Source organism: Bactrocera dorsalis, chromosome 3, assembly GCF_023373825.1.
Source record: "Bactrocera dorsalis isolate Fly_Bdor chromosome 3, ASM2337382v1, whole genome shotgun sequence".
NCBI lineage: Eukaryota > Metazoa > Arthropoda > Insecta > Diptera > Tephritidae > Bactrocera > Bactrocera dorsalis.
This window is the reverse complement of record NC_064305.1, coordinates 21080777-21100553: the sequence shown is the minus strand read 5'-3', so window position 1 is coordinate 21100553 and position 19777 is coordinate 21080777. Positions and strand designations below refer to the sequence as shown.

Sequence of the window (19777 nt, the reverse complement as noted above, 5' to 3'; positions counted from 1 at the left end):
ATAGCGAATCTGTTTTCGCGGAATCCTGCTTTAACACTGCCGCAAGGGCAAGAAAAATTAATGACAAAAGGTTTAGTTATATCCTACGAAACTATTCGAACCCTTCTTCATACTCATGATCTGAAATGGCGCAACACAATGAAGAAGCCTCTGTTGACTGAAAAACTTGTGACAAAGCGACTCGCTTGGGCGCATGAGAATATTGATAGAGATTTTGAAAATGTCATTTTTACTGATGAATGTTCTATATGGGCACGTTCTGTTCTCACGCGAGCCTGGTCAACTTCCACCAATAGGCTTGTTCAGCGGACCGTAAAACATGGAATAAAGGTGCATCTTTGATCTGCTTTTCAAAGCAGGGATTCGGCACTTTGTACCTCTTTACTGACAACCTAAATGCCGAGAAAATGATAAAAATCTACAAAAAGGCTTTACTGCTATCTGCCAAACGATGGTTCATCAGAAAAAATGAAGATTGGATTCTGCAGGAGGACAACGATCCTAAACACCGCAGCAAGCTCTGTACTCAGTGGAAAACTCAATCTGGCATCGTTACATTGGATTGGCCGTCGCAGTCGCCCGATGCAAACCCTATTGAAAATGTGTGGGCATATATTAAACAGAAGCTTCGTGGAAGACGCACATACACTTTGAAGCAGTTGTCTTACGAAATTCGTCGGATCTGGAGATCCTTGCCACTAGAATACGCCGTCAAATTAGTAGAAAGCATGCCTCGGAGATGCCAGGCAATTATCGACGCCGGTGGTGACTGGACATATTATTGACCAAATTGCATCATTGTTTGTAATGTGTACAATGTACATATACGAGTATATGTATATAAATATGAAAGTTTCATAAAATATTTTAAATACCTTCTGTGGTGCACAATTCTCCCTCTATATTCAAAAGCTGGAATCCTCTTCTGAATCTCGCTTCGATAATGTATTCAATTCGAAATTCGGATCTAACTACTACTATGCGCAAAAAATAGAAAGACTTATTAATTTAAATTTCGCGCGAAAACTCATTCGTCGCAATATGTATTCGGCGATTTTTATGAGTGAAATTATTCAACAAACAAGTTCCACTAAATTTTTTTTTTTTTTTTTAGAATCAAATTCCTGCTGCCGAAACTTTCAGAATGTTGGAATTGACCTTCGTTGATAATTGTCTGTCGCCAGCAAGTGATTGGTACAAATTATTCCAAGAGCATCGAGAATGCGTTGACGACGAATCACATCCTGGCCCGCCATCAACATCGACTGATTATCAACATGTGAATAAACTAAAGGTATTGGTGATTGAAAGTCGACGATTAACAGTCAGAGATCTTATTAGCATCGTTGGGTAATCACAAAATTTTTTCGAAAAATGACGTCGCAATAACGTCTAAGAAACAATGCTTTCTGAATACTAGGATATCATGAGACGTATTATTAATGGCGATACGTTTTCGATCAATGCTTACAACCCGACAACAGACTATAAATCGGCCGAATATCGTGGCAAGTATGAGCCGAAGCCGAAAAAGCCACGTCAAAGCAGGTTGGAAATCAAGGCTATGTTGACAGTTTTCTTCCATTATCGAGGTGTGGTGCACTCCGAATTTACTTCGACCGGCCAAAACTCTCAACAATAAATATTAGTTGACTGTTCTATTTTTATAATAATGCTGAAGAAATATTTAAATTTTTGGCGTTCTACAACAAAGCTAACGAATATTTTATTTGAAAATAGGATAGAAAATGTGAAATTAAATACAATTATGTTTTTTGTTTTGTGTAATTGCTTAAGTAAAAATTCAATAAATAACAGCTGAGCTGAGTTCTGTCAACTATTAAATAAGACTAATTTGTATTTCATGTTCTTTCTATATTTTAGTCGATTAGTATAATTTATACAGAATGGCTGTTGGGAATAGTTTGGAAATCTTAGCTGCAGTTAAATATGACTTCAAGACAACGAGGTTCTTGAAGCTCTTGAGCTTCTTTACGATTTAAGGCCACTGTGGAGTCAAATGCGTGATTCTAACAGAAACATCAACCATCATTGATATGCTAAGTTCAGACGTGATGAAATGGGCACCGAAGACGGTGAACGCAGTGTAGGACCACAAACGGTTGTTTTCTACAAAAACATCAAAAAATTCAACAAAATGATTTTGAATGGTCGCAAAATGAAGTTGTTTGAGATAGCAGACACTCCAAAGATATCAACTGAACGTGTACATACGAGTACAAATATATCTTTCATGAACATTTGGGTATGGGAAAGCTGAGAGGGTGCTGCGCGAGCTCACTTTCGACTAAAATCAACGACGAGTCAATCGATAGTCATCCTAGTGAACTGCATATGATGAATCCTCTCCAAAACGCATATCTGGCCCCCAGCGACTATTTTCTGTTCTCAGAATGCTCGCTGGAAAAAAATTTGCATCAAATAAAGAGGTGGTCGCTGAAATGGAGACCTATTTTGAAACAAATCGTACTACAACAATGATATCGAAAATGATCGCTATAATCAATGTATCTCCCTTGAAGAGAACAATGTTGAAGAAAAAAGGATATTCCAAAAATTGTTCTTTTTTTCTTTGACATGCCGAGGCTTTTCAATTGACCTCTTAAGAAATGTATATAGAAAACAGAGGTTTGATTTAAAAATTCTAAATTAGGAGTTCTATTAAATAAAGCCCCTTTTTGATATTGCGAAAAGACATAGAAGTCGTTTGCAGTCTAATCTTGCATTTGAGATAATGTCTTATTTCTGTCAAGCATTGATTTTAAGCAAAATTAACTGTGATAACTAAACCTTTCTTTTGCTGATTTGGACATAATCCACATATTAGTCTGACTTTACAGTAGGTTAGCAGCCATCTCTTATTCTACATCTGTTATCTGGTACTTGACTATACTCCTTCAATTGTTTTGTTTTTTTTTTTGTTTGTTGCTTACTGACACCTACAAAAACTACCTATTCAATTTCCATTATCATGCCACGCTCTCTACTTTGTAGGATATGACATAACAATAGCGCCTTGTGTTGCACGCTAATGAGAGTTTAATAACTTTGCCACTTGGAACTTTTAAAGTCACTTGACTTTTCTTACAGATTTTTGTCACATTCTCAGTGACGCATTCTGCATAAACTGTGACTTGCTTGCTTACTTGGAGCCTGCCGATGATGTGAGAAGTTTACTTGCTGTACTATGTTTTGCAGAGAGTCTTATGTGTCAAGCTTGTTTTTATTTTGGAGGAAAAACGGGCTGGAGAAAAGTAGCAAATTGCTTTTAAAGTCACTTTGTGAATATTTTAGTGTGGGAAATGTTGTGAGCACAAGTGCACATGAGTACATGTGAGAATAACGGTATCATTAGCAAGCTTTTTTCACACATTCTGCCAGAATGTGTTTATTTAAGCTGAGAGTTAGAGCAACACACTCGTTTTTCATAAAGGGTGAGGTCGTTCTGAAAGTTTTCGACGCAATACCCGCCCGGAGAAGCAGAGGAAGAGAAAGACCTCCACTCCGGTGGAAGGACCAAGTGGAGAAGGACCTGGCTTTGCTTGGAATATCCAATTAGCGCGCTGTTGTTAACTCGGCTATAATCGCGTAAGCGGCGTCTACGCCAGTAAAGAAGAAGAAGAGGTCGTTAAGTGGTGTAAAATTTTGGTTTTGTGTCGAAGAATGAAGATAAATCCTAAACTCTACCTAGAATTGCCAATCAGTTAACGAAAAACAATAAAATCGCATATACTTAAATATTTTGGAAAATATTTATTTGAACAAATGAACGAGCTTAAAGCTCCAGAGCAAGTTTAATAATTTTATAGAGCTTTAACTCTAAAACTAGCCAGCATTTTATAGTAAAATGTACTTAAAAATTTTACATATTTTATTTGGTCTCTTTTCTTTCTATTTTCAAAAGCTTTGAAAGCTTAGTTTTCATAATTTTTTTGTTTACAGCAATAATAACGAAGACAAAAAATTTTAAGTCATTTTTAACTATTAGTTTTAAGTATTTAATTATTCAGGTCACAAAGTTTTCACAAAAGCTCAGAAGGAAAAATGCTTCTCTGTAATATACAATATATTCTTTCCGTACTTTAAATATTTTATTTATATATTATATTTGATCCCTTCTCTTTTCATTACTAAAAGCTTCAAAAGCTGAATTTTCATATATGTATTTTTTTGCTTTCATCAATTGAGTTGGTTTGAAATTTTTACTTTTTCAAGACACAAAGCTTTCATAAAAGCTCAGAATGAAAAACCCAGTAAAAACTCTTTTCTCTTGCTTGGAAGCTTTGGGTAAACGAAAGCTCTTAAGTTTTAGCCACTACTTTAGTTCTCATTAAAGCTTTTCCAATTTTCTAAAAAGATTTAATGTTTCAGGAAGTAACATATTATGTTTCTATTTATCTTCCAATTTAGACTCAAATGTAAGCTCTTTAAGTTCACTTTGCTCAATGAATTAATTCCCGTTAAATTTTATTAGACAGAAATCGTTGTATTTTGTATTTTTTTTACTAAAATCCAATCATCTAGCTAGTGTTTGCGCCTAAAAATATGCCACAAACAAAAGCGCTCTGGCTATTTCAAGTTTTCAAAAATAAAACACGCTTCTCTTCATCAATGCCTAACAACCCTTTTTTGGTTGGCCTTCCCTCTACCCTTCTACTTACATTGCACATCGAGCAGCAGTGATGCATTTTGGCGTATCTTCAACGTCGGATGCTCCATAACGCACAGAATGCGAGCATTGTGATGGGCACGGTAGACAGCCGGCAAGCGAGCCTCACTTTTCGCGCCGCCATTGATTTTGTATGCGTTTTTGTCCTGAAACGAGAAGAAGAACACAAAAAGTTCCATGAAACGAGTGAGTAGTGCAAAGATAAACAAAGTACCGAAAAACAAAGAGAACACGTGCTTGTGAGTATGTTGGCAGCGGCATGTGTGAAAATACTTTTGGTGTTGGGTAAAAATTTTCGAAAACATTTCGTATGCAGTAAAAAATTTACATAAAACACGCTGAGGCCACCTACGTTGCGCGCACTTTGCACCCCGGCTCGGGACGCCGCTCCGCTTTTGGACTAACATTTGAGGTGTTTGCAAAATCTGCATACTCTTCAGCACGCATGCTCATGCATTGCAACACTATGGTGCCACATGTGCATGCCGCACACACACACCCACTTCCACGCTCTAAAACCAGGCGCATTGCAAAATGCCAGTGTTGCATTTTTAAGGCGAATTCCTGTAAAGCCACATAAAAATGCAACGAAAAAAGAAGGTAACAAGAAAAAAATAAAGCACAGTGAGAGCGTGCAGGAAGCTGAACTTCGTGGCGTGATGGCGGGCGCAAGGTTGTGGCGCCAAATGAAAATAAATGACAGCGTTGAAATACTTTTGGCAACAGTGTTGCATTTTTCATGCTGCTGGTTGGTGTGTGTGGGTCCTTTGAGAGCTGTTGGTATGGAAATTTGACAAAAGCCTAGCAAGAGGCGTGAAAGTGTGCCGCTTAATGTCAGGCGTATATTTTTTTCACAGCATGTAAATAAATTATGGCACCGTGAGGAATGAGAGCAAAGTGAAAGCGAATGGTGGTGAGTGAGGGCACCAGGGTATTAAGTGAACGGCGGCATTCAGTGAGTGCGGAAAACAAAAATGAATATGTGCATGCCAGACACAGTAGTTTTTAGAGCTTGTAGTAGCTAAAGGTAGTTCAATATAAAAATTCAAAGACTTTCGTAAAATATTTTAGGCGCTGAATTGCGCTGAATTTGGCTGAATAGCGGTACGTCGCCTCAGAGGCTGCTCCAACAAACATATGGATCACGCTGAATAAAACTGATGCGCGCTGAATTATATAAGCTACCAATAACTTAGATTTTTAATGAACAAAAAGAATATTTAATGACGAGTTGAAAGCGTATAAAATATAATTGCCTAGCTTGGATACTAAAACTCAAGAAAATAGTAAGTTTGAATAAAATTAGCTCAATATTTAATTTTGCAGTCGTTCGTTAAACAATTCGTGCGCTGAATAAAGCTGAATTTGACTGAACAGCCATTCTGATTGCGCTGAATAAAACTGCTGTTCGCTGAATGATAAAAGCCAACCAATAACTTACATTTTTATTGAATAAAAGGAAATATTTAACGATTTCATGCGCTGCATTTGGTTGAATCGCATCATCTGTATTGATGTTTGTCTGGCCTCTCTGGCTTCTAGAAAAATTAGTTCGCTTAATAACTGCATTTAATCGAGCTGAATAAGGTACATTTGACAAATTGCGAACACCTGCTTTCAATTTATATTTTTATTTATGCCCTGAATTGCATTTACTGCAGCTGAATTGCCCTGCTTTCATATAAAAGCCATGTATTTTTCTTATTTAAATATTTTTTTTAGTTTAAAATCAATTAGTTTTCATAAATTTCAATTTAATTAAAAGCTATTTGGTGTTAACTTACAAAATGTATTATATAAAGCTTGGATATGTTTAAGCTTTTGTTTGTGCTTTTGTTTTAGATTGTTCGTTGGTGCAGCTCGACATTGAACCCGTTGCTTCACCACAATGCATTTTCATTAGTTAAATTCACCGAACTACAACCGCAACCAACCAATTTGCGAAAAACATATACTCAATTACATTCAAGAGAATAGAATGAACAGTGAGTACGGGAAGAGTTTCTTTTAATATCGATTGTAAGTGGAATGCATTGGAGTTGTGACAAAAGGTTCATGTGGTTTGCAGTACATACAATTGGTTGAGTGAACAGGAAAGCAGGTATGAGTTAGGGTCGGATTTGAGTGAGTTTAATGAAAACCTTGTGATTGATAGAAGCTAAGCTCTGATTGTTAAAACAGAATATATTGTATATATATAAGCACTAAAGCACTAAAAATAATCCTTTTGAATATGAGTGAAAAAAAATCAGTTTGAGTTATTTTAAGTTGAGTCTTTTCGAATTTCAGAGTGAAACAGAGCCTATATCTAAGTGAATGAACTTACTAAGAGAGTAATATAACTTATAAAACATTAGTTGGCGATTAAAAGCCAAGAACTATGCAGGACTAAGAGTGAACTGCTCGAAGTCAATTATTTTCAAGTGAAATTGAAGCTTGTTTGGCTTCTTAGACTGCCAGATGAGCATTCAACATATTGACAAAGGATACTTTTCACTACTTATACATTTTGAATGGAAGTCGAACCTTAATTGATATCATCTAAGGACATCAAGAATCTCTAAAACATGTTATTACTTTTTTATGCTACATCCTAACTAAAGGCTTCTAAAGTCAGCGTACTGAAGATCTCCTTATAACTAGTATAATAAGATGTTATCTTAGCCTTTGAGATTTTACTTTCTCTAATGAGCTGTTTTGAGAGTGTACCATATACATTTCTAGGCTTCAAACTTATTATATTGTTAAAGAATTCTGTTAAATTGGCAGATTAGGCAAGCACATATAGATCTCAACTATTTGAAATTTCGAGATCTTACGAGAATACTGAATGGCTAGATCATGGTAAAATATGCGAATATCTGGCAGCACGTGATAACTCCCTTATCGTAGGATTATTTGGAACTACTGTTATTTATAAAGATTATGAATTTAAAGAAGAAAGTCTAGCTCTTATTACTATAGTTCAAAGAATATTATTCGGGTTTCGGGTCTCGTTTTCAGTTTTCGAATCCAATATATCCATATATAACAAAGAACCTTAGGTTCCTTTTTTGATTTTTAATTATTAAAAACTTAAAAGATTAATTTGCTTTATGTATACTACATCCAAATTATCGGCTTAGTCACCTTTAGGTAAGAAGAACTTGCTGAGCGAGTGCTCTATTTTTGAGTTGACAGACTTTATTCTACCAGTCAATCTCTTTCTGATGGGTCAATAACATTCAGATGCCAAAATATGTATATATACTATATTAATAAATTCATTGAACTGGTTGAGATTCTAATTTGAGCATCTTGTCGGCTCAGACAACGTCTGTCCAGACAGCGTCGTTGCCACAGATTTGTGGCCAACTATGCTAAATGATTTGTTGCACGTGGCAAAACGTTGCTAACTGACAGCTAACAAGTGGCGTGAAATGCTTAGACACATTGTATACATATGTATGTCTAACTGTATATACATATATATATATATATATACGCACTCACACAAAGCAAGCGCTTTAATTGACTGTATCAGCGGCAAAAGTGTGCGTTAATGGAAAAATAATGAAGTGGCAAGCCATGAAAACTAATAAATTAATATCCAAGCAAGTAAAAATCATTGAAAGAAAAGTAATAAATTTCTATTTAGACTTATTAAGCGGGAATAAACTATTCTCATAGAAATTTAGTTAATAGAAATATTTTCCCCATACATCAGCTTACCATATACTTTGGCTCAATTAAAAGTTTCCTAACAATAATTAAATGAAATATAAGTGAAGTATGCTGTAAAGGGGTCATTGGTGTACGAGCTTATAAAACTTGGGGGATATTGAAAGCAACAAGCACAGATTCAGCGGTTAGCTGAGTAAAAAAATATGTACAAATACATGACTACATTTGTGTATATTTAAGTAAAACTTTTGCTTATTTTCTATGAACTTATCCCTTTCATTCAGAAAAAAAGTACAGCTCTCATATGTTGCACGTTTTTAGGTTCCTTCGGTGCCAGGCAAAATATATAATACTATGCAAATTAGTCACTTTATATAGCCATTTATGCACACAATCAAGCGACACATTCATGGATAACCGCACATATACTAATGCAAATATATGACTTTACATTAATATTTATATACAAGTACTTATATATGACCATATTTATATATAGAGAAGTCAAACATGCCACATACAAGGTCGACTACCAGTTTCGCCTGCTACATATATGTATGTACATACGTATGTATCTAAGTCCTAGTACGTGCACTTTCATTTATGAGTTAACCCTTTATATGCGCATAAAGACCACGCTGCGGTGACGTCCATTCAACTCTGCTTGGCTCTTGTCCATTCAACTGTCTATCAGCTTGAATATGAGCAGGGTGGCTTGTGTGGGTTCAAATTTTTTGAACGTGTGTATGTGAAAAGTTATGTGCAAATAAATATGGATCAAAAAGGCATGCCGGAATTTTTACGAAAGGAAAAAAAAAAGCCATTTTAAATGTAAAAATATACATTCAGCAAATTCAATACCACTTCAGCAGATTATGGTTATCAATAATTCACATTTAAGACATGTTATGATGATTTAATAATATTTTGCTATTCATCTACAAAAAAATTAATTCAGCGCTTATAAATACATATCCCTGATAATAGCAGTTTTCAGAAGTCTTTGATTTTCTCACAATGAACCTATTTACACCATATTCAGCTGCTTTAGTAATTTCTTAAACCTTTCAATAAGAAGCATTTAATGCTATTTTCAATTCAGCACTTGTTAACCATATTCGACAAAATCCATCTCTTTGCAAATTTAGTTGTAGTTATATATATGAAATATAACTTGATCGGTTATTCGGTTATGCAATATAAAGTGCTGAATTAATTGCTGACAAAGGAAGTTTGAAATAATAGAAATACTGTTCATTGTGTTCAGGTACTAATCAGCTGCTATTCACTTTTAAACACGCATAAAAACTATAACAGAGTTCAGCTGAATATGCATTTTACAGTGCAATAAATTTTGAGTTCAGCGCACACTTCTAGATTGTTTTAATATTACTCTGTTTCATTTATACAATTTTATTCAGCGCTCTAAAATATACATATTTCGGCTTTACTCGAATTCAGCAAATGTTTTTCGTTGTTAAATACATTTAGCAACAGCATAATATCGTTGTACCACGATTTTACACCATTTAAAAGACACGCTTTGTTATTCAGCTAATCTAAAATAATAAAAAGAGTATTCAACTGATTTAGTTGTAAACTAAGCTCTTAGTTTTGACATAAGATTTCTTAATTTTACATGTAAACCATATAATATCAAATTTAACTTCAATTCAGCAACATTAAATTGTATTCAGCGCATTATTATCTCAATTTAGCAACGTAAAAGCGTATTCAGCACACCATTGTTTTACACTAATTTGAAGATACGACTTATTAATTACTGAACCTATTAAAAATATACTTCGCAGATTAATTAGCAAATTCAGCACACATTTTTCATATCCAATAGTTGTAGTGACATATGAAGTTTAGATTATTTCAAACTTAATGTTTATTCAGCAACATAAAGTGGTATTCAGCGCGCTATTTTGAAACAATTTTGTACATACAAGTTAATGTAGGACTAAAATCCGAATATTTGCAAGAGATTTTATGATAATCTACCACAACTTCTTTATTAATATTTTCTACACGGTTTGTAAGCAAACATATACTTGTACGTATGTATATGTATTTATCACATTATGTCCATACATATGTTTATGTAACGATAAGTAACACATACACATTGCCGCACAGCTCGCTATTTACATTGCTGTATTATAAAACAAATATAACCATAACCAGTCAGCCATTGAATCCGCACTAACTGGGACATAACGGACATAAAAATTTTCTCGAAAATTTGTTACATTTACATGGCAATTTAAAGTTTATACCATATATTAACACAAATTTGCTGTAAAATGGAAATTCTTGTTTACGAACAGCTACGCAAAGTAATAACTAGCCGGACATGATAGTTTATGGCACAGGCACGCATATACACTCACAGTCAGGCAAATGCTTATGTGTGGGTGTAAGTATAAGTAACGGACATCCTCCATATTTATTGACATGCCATGTGTCCATATATCCATCAACTGCATTCAGTAACGATAACTAGCAAATGATTCGCAACATCCGACGGCTTCAGCTACGATGCCTCTACACTCACACGCACACAAACACCGAAGCAAATACTTATGAATTTATATAGAAGTTAGTATACAATCTCTTCATTTCAGCTTTTTGCATGCGTTTAGTGAGCGCAAGTGCTGTTGCAATTTGCACATCCGGTCGTAAGTTGCCAGTACATACAATCTCTGGTGCGGTTGTTAGTTCATTCAACTGCTATATTGCCACTTAGTTGTTGGCAATTTAAATTTCCAACTTCGACAATGAAATTGTATGGTTTTTTGCATATTCAAGACGCTAACAAAAGCAACAATTAAGAGCATGTAATTTGAAGTAGTCTGATTTAATAGAGGGTAGACTGTTGGGGGCGCCATTGCGTTTGAGTAATGCGAATATATGAAATGCTTACATAAATAGATATTTATATAAAACGAAGGGAGCAATACATTCTGTGTTGTTGCTATAAAAGTATACTAATCTTTATGTATATATACATATATCTATGTATGTATATGCATACAAAAGCTTAATGAAAAAGTTTAGTGCTGCTTTAGTACTTACATAGGTTCTCTTAGCTGAATTTAATTTGAAAAGTATAGCAAAGCAAAATACTTAAAAAACTGTAAATAAGTAATAATTCAGCGCTCACTAACCACAGGTTTTGCATGTTTCGTAGAAACAGTTTTTGCATCACAAAAATTTCAATTCAGCGCAAGAAAACCCTATTCAGCATAACTTTAATTAGTAAAAATATATATTTTATAGCATTTTAGTACTTCGAATAGGAATTCAGCAACTATTTTTTGCAGATTTTAACACACTTCAATATATTAAGTTTGATTCATTAAGCATTGAAATTAAGAGAAAAAAATTTGCAATTATGTAATAATTCAGCGCTTAATAAATATGGATTCTGTATTTTTCATCAAAACCTTTTTAAATAGTAAAAGATATACAATTCAGCCCCAGAAGACTCAATTTAGCACAACTTTAATTGGTAAAAATATGTTAATGCAAACTCAGTGCTTTGAGTATGAATTCAGCAATTATTTTTCTTGCCAATTTTTGGAGTTTATAATATATTTCAAATATGTATCTTTCATTTAACTCGTTAGGCTAAGTAACAAAATGGAGCAAAAAGAATTGCAAATAACTGATAACTCAAAGGACATTAAGCACTCTTGTATTCTTCGCTGAAGCAATTGTAGTAAAAAAGTGCAATTCAGCGCCAGAAACTCAATTCAGCACAGCTTTAATTAATTAATATATACTTTATAGATATTTAGAGCTTTTAAATTTGTATTAAGCAAATACTTTTGTTATGAAATTTTCCAGCTTATAACTCATTTCAAATATCTTGCCTTTAATTCGCTAAGCTAAGTAATAAAATAGAGCGAAAAGAATTGCAAATAAGCGATAATTCAACGGACACTAATCAAATGTTTTGCGTTCTTCGTTGAAGCAACGTTTGTATTAAAAAACAAAATTCAATTCAGCGCAAAAAAACTCAATTCAGCACAACATTAATCGATTAATTAATATTTTTGATACAAGTTCAGAGCTTTCAAACAAATATTCAGCAAAGATTTTTTTACAGTAAAACTCTAACAAATTCTAACACACCTTCTGAAAGTCATATTTAACTGTCTGTAAAGATAACAGTTAACTTATTTAGCGGTTCTGTTTGTTTACTGGACCAAAAATAGACAGAATTTTGAATAGAAAACTATTATTCTAATCAAAATCTGCTTATTGAACTTATGGAATATATCCATACAAACAGATTGGCTAAAAATAAAATTATTTACTGAAAGATGATAGGCATACCCGTCTGTAATCAGGGGTTTCGGTAGTGATTCAACTGTAAGGTTTTTTAAATCAGCACATATATTTCAACGTAACATGTTATAAAGATTATTTTAAAATAACTTACAGATATTAAATGAGCTATTCAGCGGCGCACATTTCAATTCAGCACAATTTTAAATTAATCTGTATCATCTTTACTTTCCATTTTTCAAACCTTCCATCGGCCTACATTTCAATTCAGCGCAATCTTAAAATCTATCATCTTCATTATATTCTTCATAACTCTGGCACATATATCATTAATTCATTCATAACATTCCCTTACCTTGTCATTCTTCACTTCCTCCAGTTCCAACACTTCAGCGGACACTTTCTGCGCATGTCGATCCACGCCAGGGCTGAGTAAAACCTCCCACGTGAGTGTCGGTTTGGGATTGCCACCTTCACTCACGCAAGCCAAATTCAATTCGGAATTCTCTTTGACCGGTACAAAAATGTTGCCTGCGTCTAGGCGCCGTGAATCGATCAACAAATACGGTGGCTTCGGGCGATCTACAAGCAATTAAAATTACACAAAATTAATTGGAGTTGAAATTTCAGTTTGAGCGCTGCTTTATTGCTACAATAACAGCAAAGGGTTGTCTAAAAATTAAAAGAAGGAAATTAAGTATGTGAAATCAGTGAAAGAAAAGTTTTGGAAGCGTATCTTTCTGGCTTTGCTTGATGAGGCTAGAAAAGAAGACACTCATAAGTTACATGGAGGAAAGCCTGCGGCAGTGGTTGTGCAATATTGACAGGCGCCCAAAAGTATGTCAACCATAAATCTTGCTGAGTTAGCTATAGCAAAGCTTCGGGTATAATTTTTGGTCATTTAGAAAGTTTTTATGGCTCACTTTTAATTTAATGTTTTTTTTTGGTTTGCAATCCACAAGTTTTCAAACTTTCAGGGTTTTGGTGATGCCGTTTTTGCTGCTGTTGCTTATTTGTTTTCCAGCTTTGGAACGCGTGGAAGGGAGAGGGAACAAGTAGGCGCTTAATGCGGCTACTAAATCCAACCAGCCATTCATGGAGACACCCCTGATTTTTACTAACTCTGCTGAATGACTGCTCGGCACACAAGCTGGAAAAACTTTTCATGTTTTTCTCTCTTTTTTTCAGTCTCATTTTGCAACTTGTACTTGAACAAGAAAAGTTTTCGCAACATGCCGGCAAAGCGCGATTGTATTCGCAACAAAATGTGTATGGGTGCGCTCGTTGGCGTTGGCATGTCCTTTGCCGCGCTATTTGTGTCATTAACAACAACAGAAATGCTCGTCAGCTCTACGCGGTGGCTCAAGCGTTGACCGGACAGAAGTCAGCACCAAGTGGCGCCAAAGTGCACGCTGTAGCCAACTTTTAATTTCAGGTCATTTCATTCAGCTACAGCAGTCGGCATGAGAGATTGAGGTCGGTTGAGGGGACTGTTGCGAAGCTGAGCTAGAAATATGGTGTCTTTGAATACATTGCGAAAGATTTTGTGAAAGATTAGTGAAATTCGGCAAAAGAATTTTTTCAGCATAATTTTTATTTAATTAAAAAATATTTTTTTCGCAGTGAAAGGAAGCCTGTTAAGTTATCCAAAAATTCAGCAAATATTATTTGAATTAATTAGTTTTTATTATAATATTTAAATGTGTAGCTGAATACAAATAAGGGCTATTCAGCAAAGCTAAAAATGCTACATGTTTGTAATTATTTGCCTTAGGACAGAAAATATCAAATTCAGCGCCGCGGAGGAATTCAGAATTATTTTTCAGCGTCCTTGCTAATAATATATTTTATGTTCTCCTATATATGAAATCATTATCATTGGCTTGGGAACTTTCTAGAGGTAACTCTTGCTGAATATTTCCATTCAGCTTATTTCAGGGCCTGCCACTTATTGCCGCCTTAAGAAATATGATATGTATACTATAAATGTATTAGGCGACAGTAGTTTCTTCGCAGTAAAAGTTTCCGAAACAATTTATTAATTTAGTGTTCAGATCCATAAAATGGTCTAATCAATCTCTGAATTAGGCAAAAGTAATTCAGCGGCCATGGAATGAGGGGCTGTCAATAAGCTGTGGCTACATTTCTCGAAATATAATTTCAAAATGACTATATTCTCGTATTCATCGCAATACATACATACATTTCATACATTTAGTTGCACTAATCAATCTCTCAATTAGGCAAAAGTAATTCAGCGGCCATGGAATGAGAGGCTGACAATAAGCTGTGGCTACATTTATCGAAATACAGTTTTGAAATTACTATATTCTCGTATTCAGCGCAATTCAGCGCATTTCTGCGCATAATACCCATATATCATAAGCTGAATTTGCAAAAATATCATTAAGAAAAGTACAATCAGTTCATTGCTTACAACAAATTCATAACATTTCTGTCAGTGCAGACGACAAACAAGCATTCGGCCAAAGTTCATTCATTTAGGCTGGCCTTAAAATGACGTAGTAAAATCTACGCAGATGACTACTTAGCGGCTGTTATGCTGGTATTAACAAAAACTTGTGCCTTTCGCGATACTCTCGTTTCGTACAACACTTACGCGCCAAAGCCATTACTCAACTTGAATCTCTACTTTTTTAGTATACTCAGCGCCACTCTCTTTCCTACTCTCCCGCACATAACGCAACATAATTCACTTTGATACTCACCTAATACTACTAATTTGACGGGTCTCGCATTCTCCGTGTATCTGCGCAAATTCTCCGCCTCGCATTGCCACTTGCCATCGTCCTCGAGCATGACATTTGTGATGGTGAGCGCACCATTTGGCTCCTTAATGAAACGATAATCGGTGGCGCGTGAGGTGCGATCCATGGCATGTACCACCTGCGGATTAAAGAGAAGCGAAAAAGTTGTGAGTAAAAGAAGAGGCATATAAAATTGCATAAAACAAACAGTAGAGCCGGCATAAGTGCCGGAATTAGTAAGTGCGTGAAAATTCGAGGGGTCTCACTATCGCGTTGCCGCTCCGAGCACTTGTATACATGTGTGTGTGTGGTTGTGTCGAGGTACGTGGGAAGCATTTAAGGCCGTAAACTTTAAGTCGTTTATGAGCTGCGTTAATACCGCTGTGCACAGATTATTGCGCTTGTTTGTGTTTTTGTAGCGCGACTTAGTCCTGTCACTGTTTATTTGTTGCTTTAGTTTTGCACATTTTCGTCCATTGTTATCTGTGTAACTGCAGTTGGTGGCGCTTGTTTTGCGAAAGTCTTTAGTTTATTGTGTGCAATTGCGCACTTTGCATAACTAAATAGTAATTACTGACGCTGGCATTAGTATTCAGCTCGCAAGCGCCGAAAATTATGCATTGCGTAATATTCTCTCGAACTTTTTGGCTTAATTTAGTCTAGTATTTTTCAGCTCAATGAGCGCTGTTAAGCCTTTTGACACAGCCAAGCGTCGAATGAGCTAGTGCTAGACTTAGTGTCGTTTAGGGGATTCTTGTTTAATTTTATAAGTTTTCGTACACGCTCGCATATTTCTTAGCAACTTAGTGAGCTGAATAGCTGCATTTGAAAATGAATGCCACTGCTTAAGGATCAATTTTTTTATCGAAACTAAAACTAACTGACAATATACGCTTGCAGTGCATATAGATTTTTAACAGCTTGAGAATAAAAAAAAAAATTTAAAATATTATTCAGCGCTTATTATCTGAACATAAGAGTGATATTTAAGCTACAAGGTTATACCTTATTCAATTTTTAGGCAATTCGGCTGCTATAAATATAATTCAGCGCACTTTACGTTGCATGAAATTTACGCATATTTCATAGAAAAGTTTTCGATAAGCTTTAGTAAAAGCAAATCAGCCATAAGCTTTATGCCTTTTAATTCAGCGCAGCAAAAAAGTTGTGGATTTTGTGACACGGACGTCGTACAAGAAAGACAATAATTAGAACTTAATATGAATCAAAACAACAATGACAAGTATAAAATAAAATTTGAGAACACAAAATAGCTGTTTAGCAATTTGAGATTATCAAAAAAAAAACTTTCAAATGGTATTCAGCGCTTTTTACCCCAACATAGGAACGATATTTAAGCTACAAATATGCACTCCGCTCAATTTTTAAGCAATTCAGCTGATATAAATGTAATTCAGCGCTGCAAAAAAGGTGGTTGTGAGTTTTGTGACGTTCTGTACACGGACGTCGTACACGAAGGTCAATATATGGAACTTAAAACTTTTTAATGGTATTCAGCGCTTTTACCCCAACATAGGAACGATATTTAAGCTGCAAATATGCACTCCGCTCAATTTTAAAAGCAATTCAGCTGCTCTAAATGTAATTCAGCGCACTTTATGTTATACTATATGTATGCATACTTCATAGAAAAGTTTTCAAAAAGCTTTATTAACAGCAAGACAACCATTATCGCACCACAACAGACTAAGGTACATATATACAAGAGGGTACGTCCCCTCCACTGTTCTTCTGATCTTATATATGCAAGGCGTCCGCTTAAAAGTTCTTATATGAGGTAACATACTACATACTTGTATGGTGCTAGGAGAAGTACTGACCAAATTTCATCAATTTTAGATATATAACTCTATATCTATTTCGATTAGTACAGCAACATGTTGCGAGAGCATAAAAACAATCAACTGACGACTCTGCTATTCAGCGGTGTTCAACATACCAAAATTTGACGAATTTTATTAAATTCAGCTAGTAACTCTTTCATTTTATTAAAATTATGCCGTCAAACTCTAATACAAAGTTTTATCGAAGACAGGAAAATTTTGAAATTAAACCGTTTAACAAGTTCACAGTTCTTTAAAAATCAGCTCGGTAATATTTTAGAAGAACTGCTTATATATTCAGCACAATTCAGCACCTCCAGTTTATTTGGTTATCATTCAAAAATTTAACAAATATTGTGAATTCAACACTATCCAACACCATACACCGCATGTTTTCATACGGCAGTTCCATAAAATTTTCGCAAATTTAACATTTGCATTGAAGCTCGAGATTTACCTTCTATATTTTTAAAATTTGTTCAAATCGTCGAATTTCAGCTGCCACTTTTCGCATTAGCATTTTAACCAGAAATATAAATGGAAATTGCATTTGCCCCAAGCGTGAAATCCCCGCGCTTTTTTCAGTTGTGAGCGCCCATGTAATCTGCATATATGTGCATTAGCCTTTGGCGGTGAATTTTGATAAGCCGCATTAGCGCAAATCGAATTAAAAAATTAAATTAAATTCTATTTATTTTTAAATTGAAATTAAAAAACTTAATTAGACAGAAATTTTAGGAATTTCTGTACGGTTGTGCGACCATATTTAAACCCAATATATAAATATATGTGAATGGTATTACGAAAATGTATGTTTCAGAAAAATCGATAGGAAGTTGTGTAAAGATATATCAATGCTGACGTATGTATAATATATATTCAAAGTAATAAAAAAATGAAAACATGTCCATTTTCCCTGTGGCCCTTTAAATCAAAATTTGTTGTATGTTTTTCTTTATGCGATTTCATAAAACGTTAAATTTGCTGGGAGCAAATGAATAAATTTACATATAAATTCACAGCAAACGTGAGTTACGCAGTATTTACTAGAGAAGTATCAGGTCTACATATCAAACGCATGGATTTAATTTAAAAATTTGATCAAAGAAGTTGAAAACGGTAAAACCCACATTTTCGGGCTATTCAGCGCATTTAAAATGAATTCAGCGCTGATATTTTCATTAAAGTATTCCAAAGAACAAGTAATCCGTCAAAATTTTTGTTCGATGAGCATTTTGTCATTAAGAATACACTATATATTGAACTTTTATTTGGGTAACAAAATTTTTTTTAAATGCATTCAATTTTACGAATATTAAAAAAAGTAATTCAGCTGATTTTTAATTGCAATATAATATAATATGTAATTTGTTGAATCCCTACTCAAATCATTTTCGCTGTTTTTAACAAGTTTAACTCAATTCAGCAGCAGTTCTTTTAATTACATATTATGTATAAGGCCAAATATCCATAATATTTCACGTATCTCAAGAAATTTAGCGGTAGCGTGACCAATTCTTTGAATACAGAAATTAGTTTACATAAAAAATTTCAATACTTGTTTTTTATATTCTTAATGGCTTATAAATTTGACTCTAAAGTGCGCTGAATTAAATTGAATAAGTTTATAGGTTCACGATCTGCTCATTTTACTACTCGAATGCAATCTGAGAACCACATTTATCGAACATTATCACCCTTTTATTTCAACAACGATATTCAGCACTGCTCTACGAATTTTTTCAGCTAATTTTTAGTTACAATATGATACAATATGTAATTTACTGAGTTCAAGCTTAAATAATTTTCGAAATTTTTAACAAGCTTAGCTCAATTCAGCAACAGTTCTTATAATAAAATATTATTTATAAGGTCAAAGATTAATAATATTTCAACATTTTGAAGATATTCAGCGGCAGTTCCACCAATTAACTTTATTAAGATTTCGGTTTATATAAAAAATTTCAAGAATTTATTCTATATCAACAAAGCTATTCAGCACTGCTCCAACCTCTTCTGTGATCAGTTTTTTATGCAGTTAAATCAAGAGAGAAAACAAATAACACGCGCTGACTATTAAAATTATATTCAGCATTTTGTTTATTATGTTAGCTGAATTCTTCATTTCAATTTGTGCATAAAATTATAACTTTTTTGTTTTCAGCGCTATAAAACAAGTAGGCGGATGCGAAATATTTACTAAATTCTTTAAATACATTAAAATGTGTAAAACCCTTCAAACTAAGGTCACTTATTCAGCCTTTTATTCAGCTACTTTTTTTAAGTAACATATTATTTGTATTATAAGTTACAGAAATTAAACCAAATACTCTATTTTTTTTAACTGAGTCACATTTTGCGCGTATCTCTGCACAATTTAGTAATTAATATAAATTCAGCACTATTCAGCTGTAAAGTATATGTAATTCAGCTACTTAGCCTTATTATAAGAACAAATTCGGCTCTATTCAGCACTATTCAGCGCCCTGTTTATAGCATTTTTATATAATTTA

At 34.2% G+C, this 19777-nt stretch overlaps 1 protein-coding gene across 4 annotated transcripts in view; it reads right to left on the bottom strand.

Annotated features, from left to right (window-relative positions):
• The window catches only part of LOC115066545 (uncharacterized), a 262539-nt gene that overhangs the window by 81332 nt on the left and 161430 nt on the right, over positions 1-19777 (bottom strand). For all 4 annotated transcript variants that reach the window (XM_049452176.1, XM_049452175.1, XM_049452177.1 and 1 more), the window contains 3 exons: positions 15382-15559; positions 13008-13234; positions 4683-4836 (listed from right to left, as the gene is read on the bottom strand). In XM_049452176.1, the coding sequence (XP_049308133.1) occupies positions 4683-4836; positions 13008-13234; positions 15382-15559 (559 nt within the window). The remainder of the gene's footprint in view (positions 1-4682; positions 4837-13007; positions 13235-15381; positions 15560-19777) is intronic.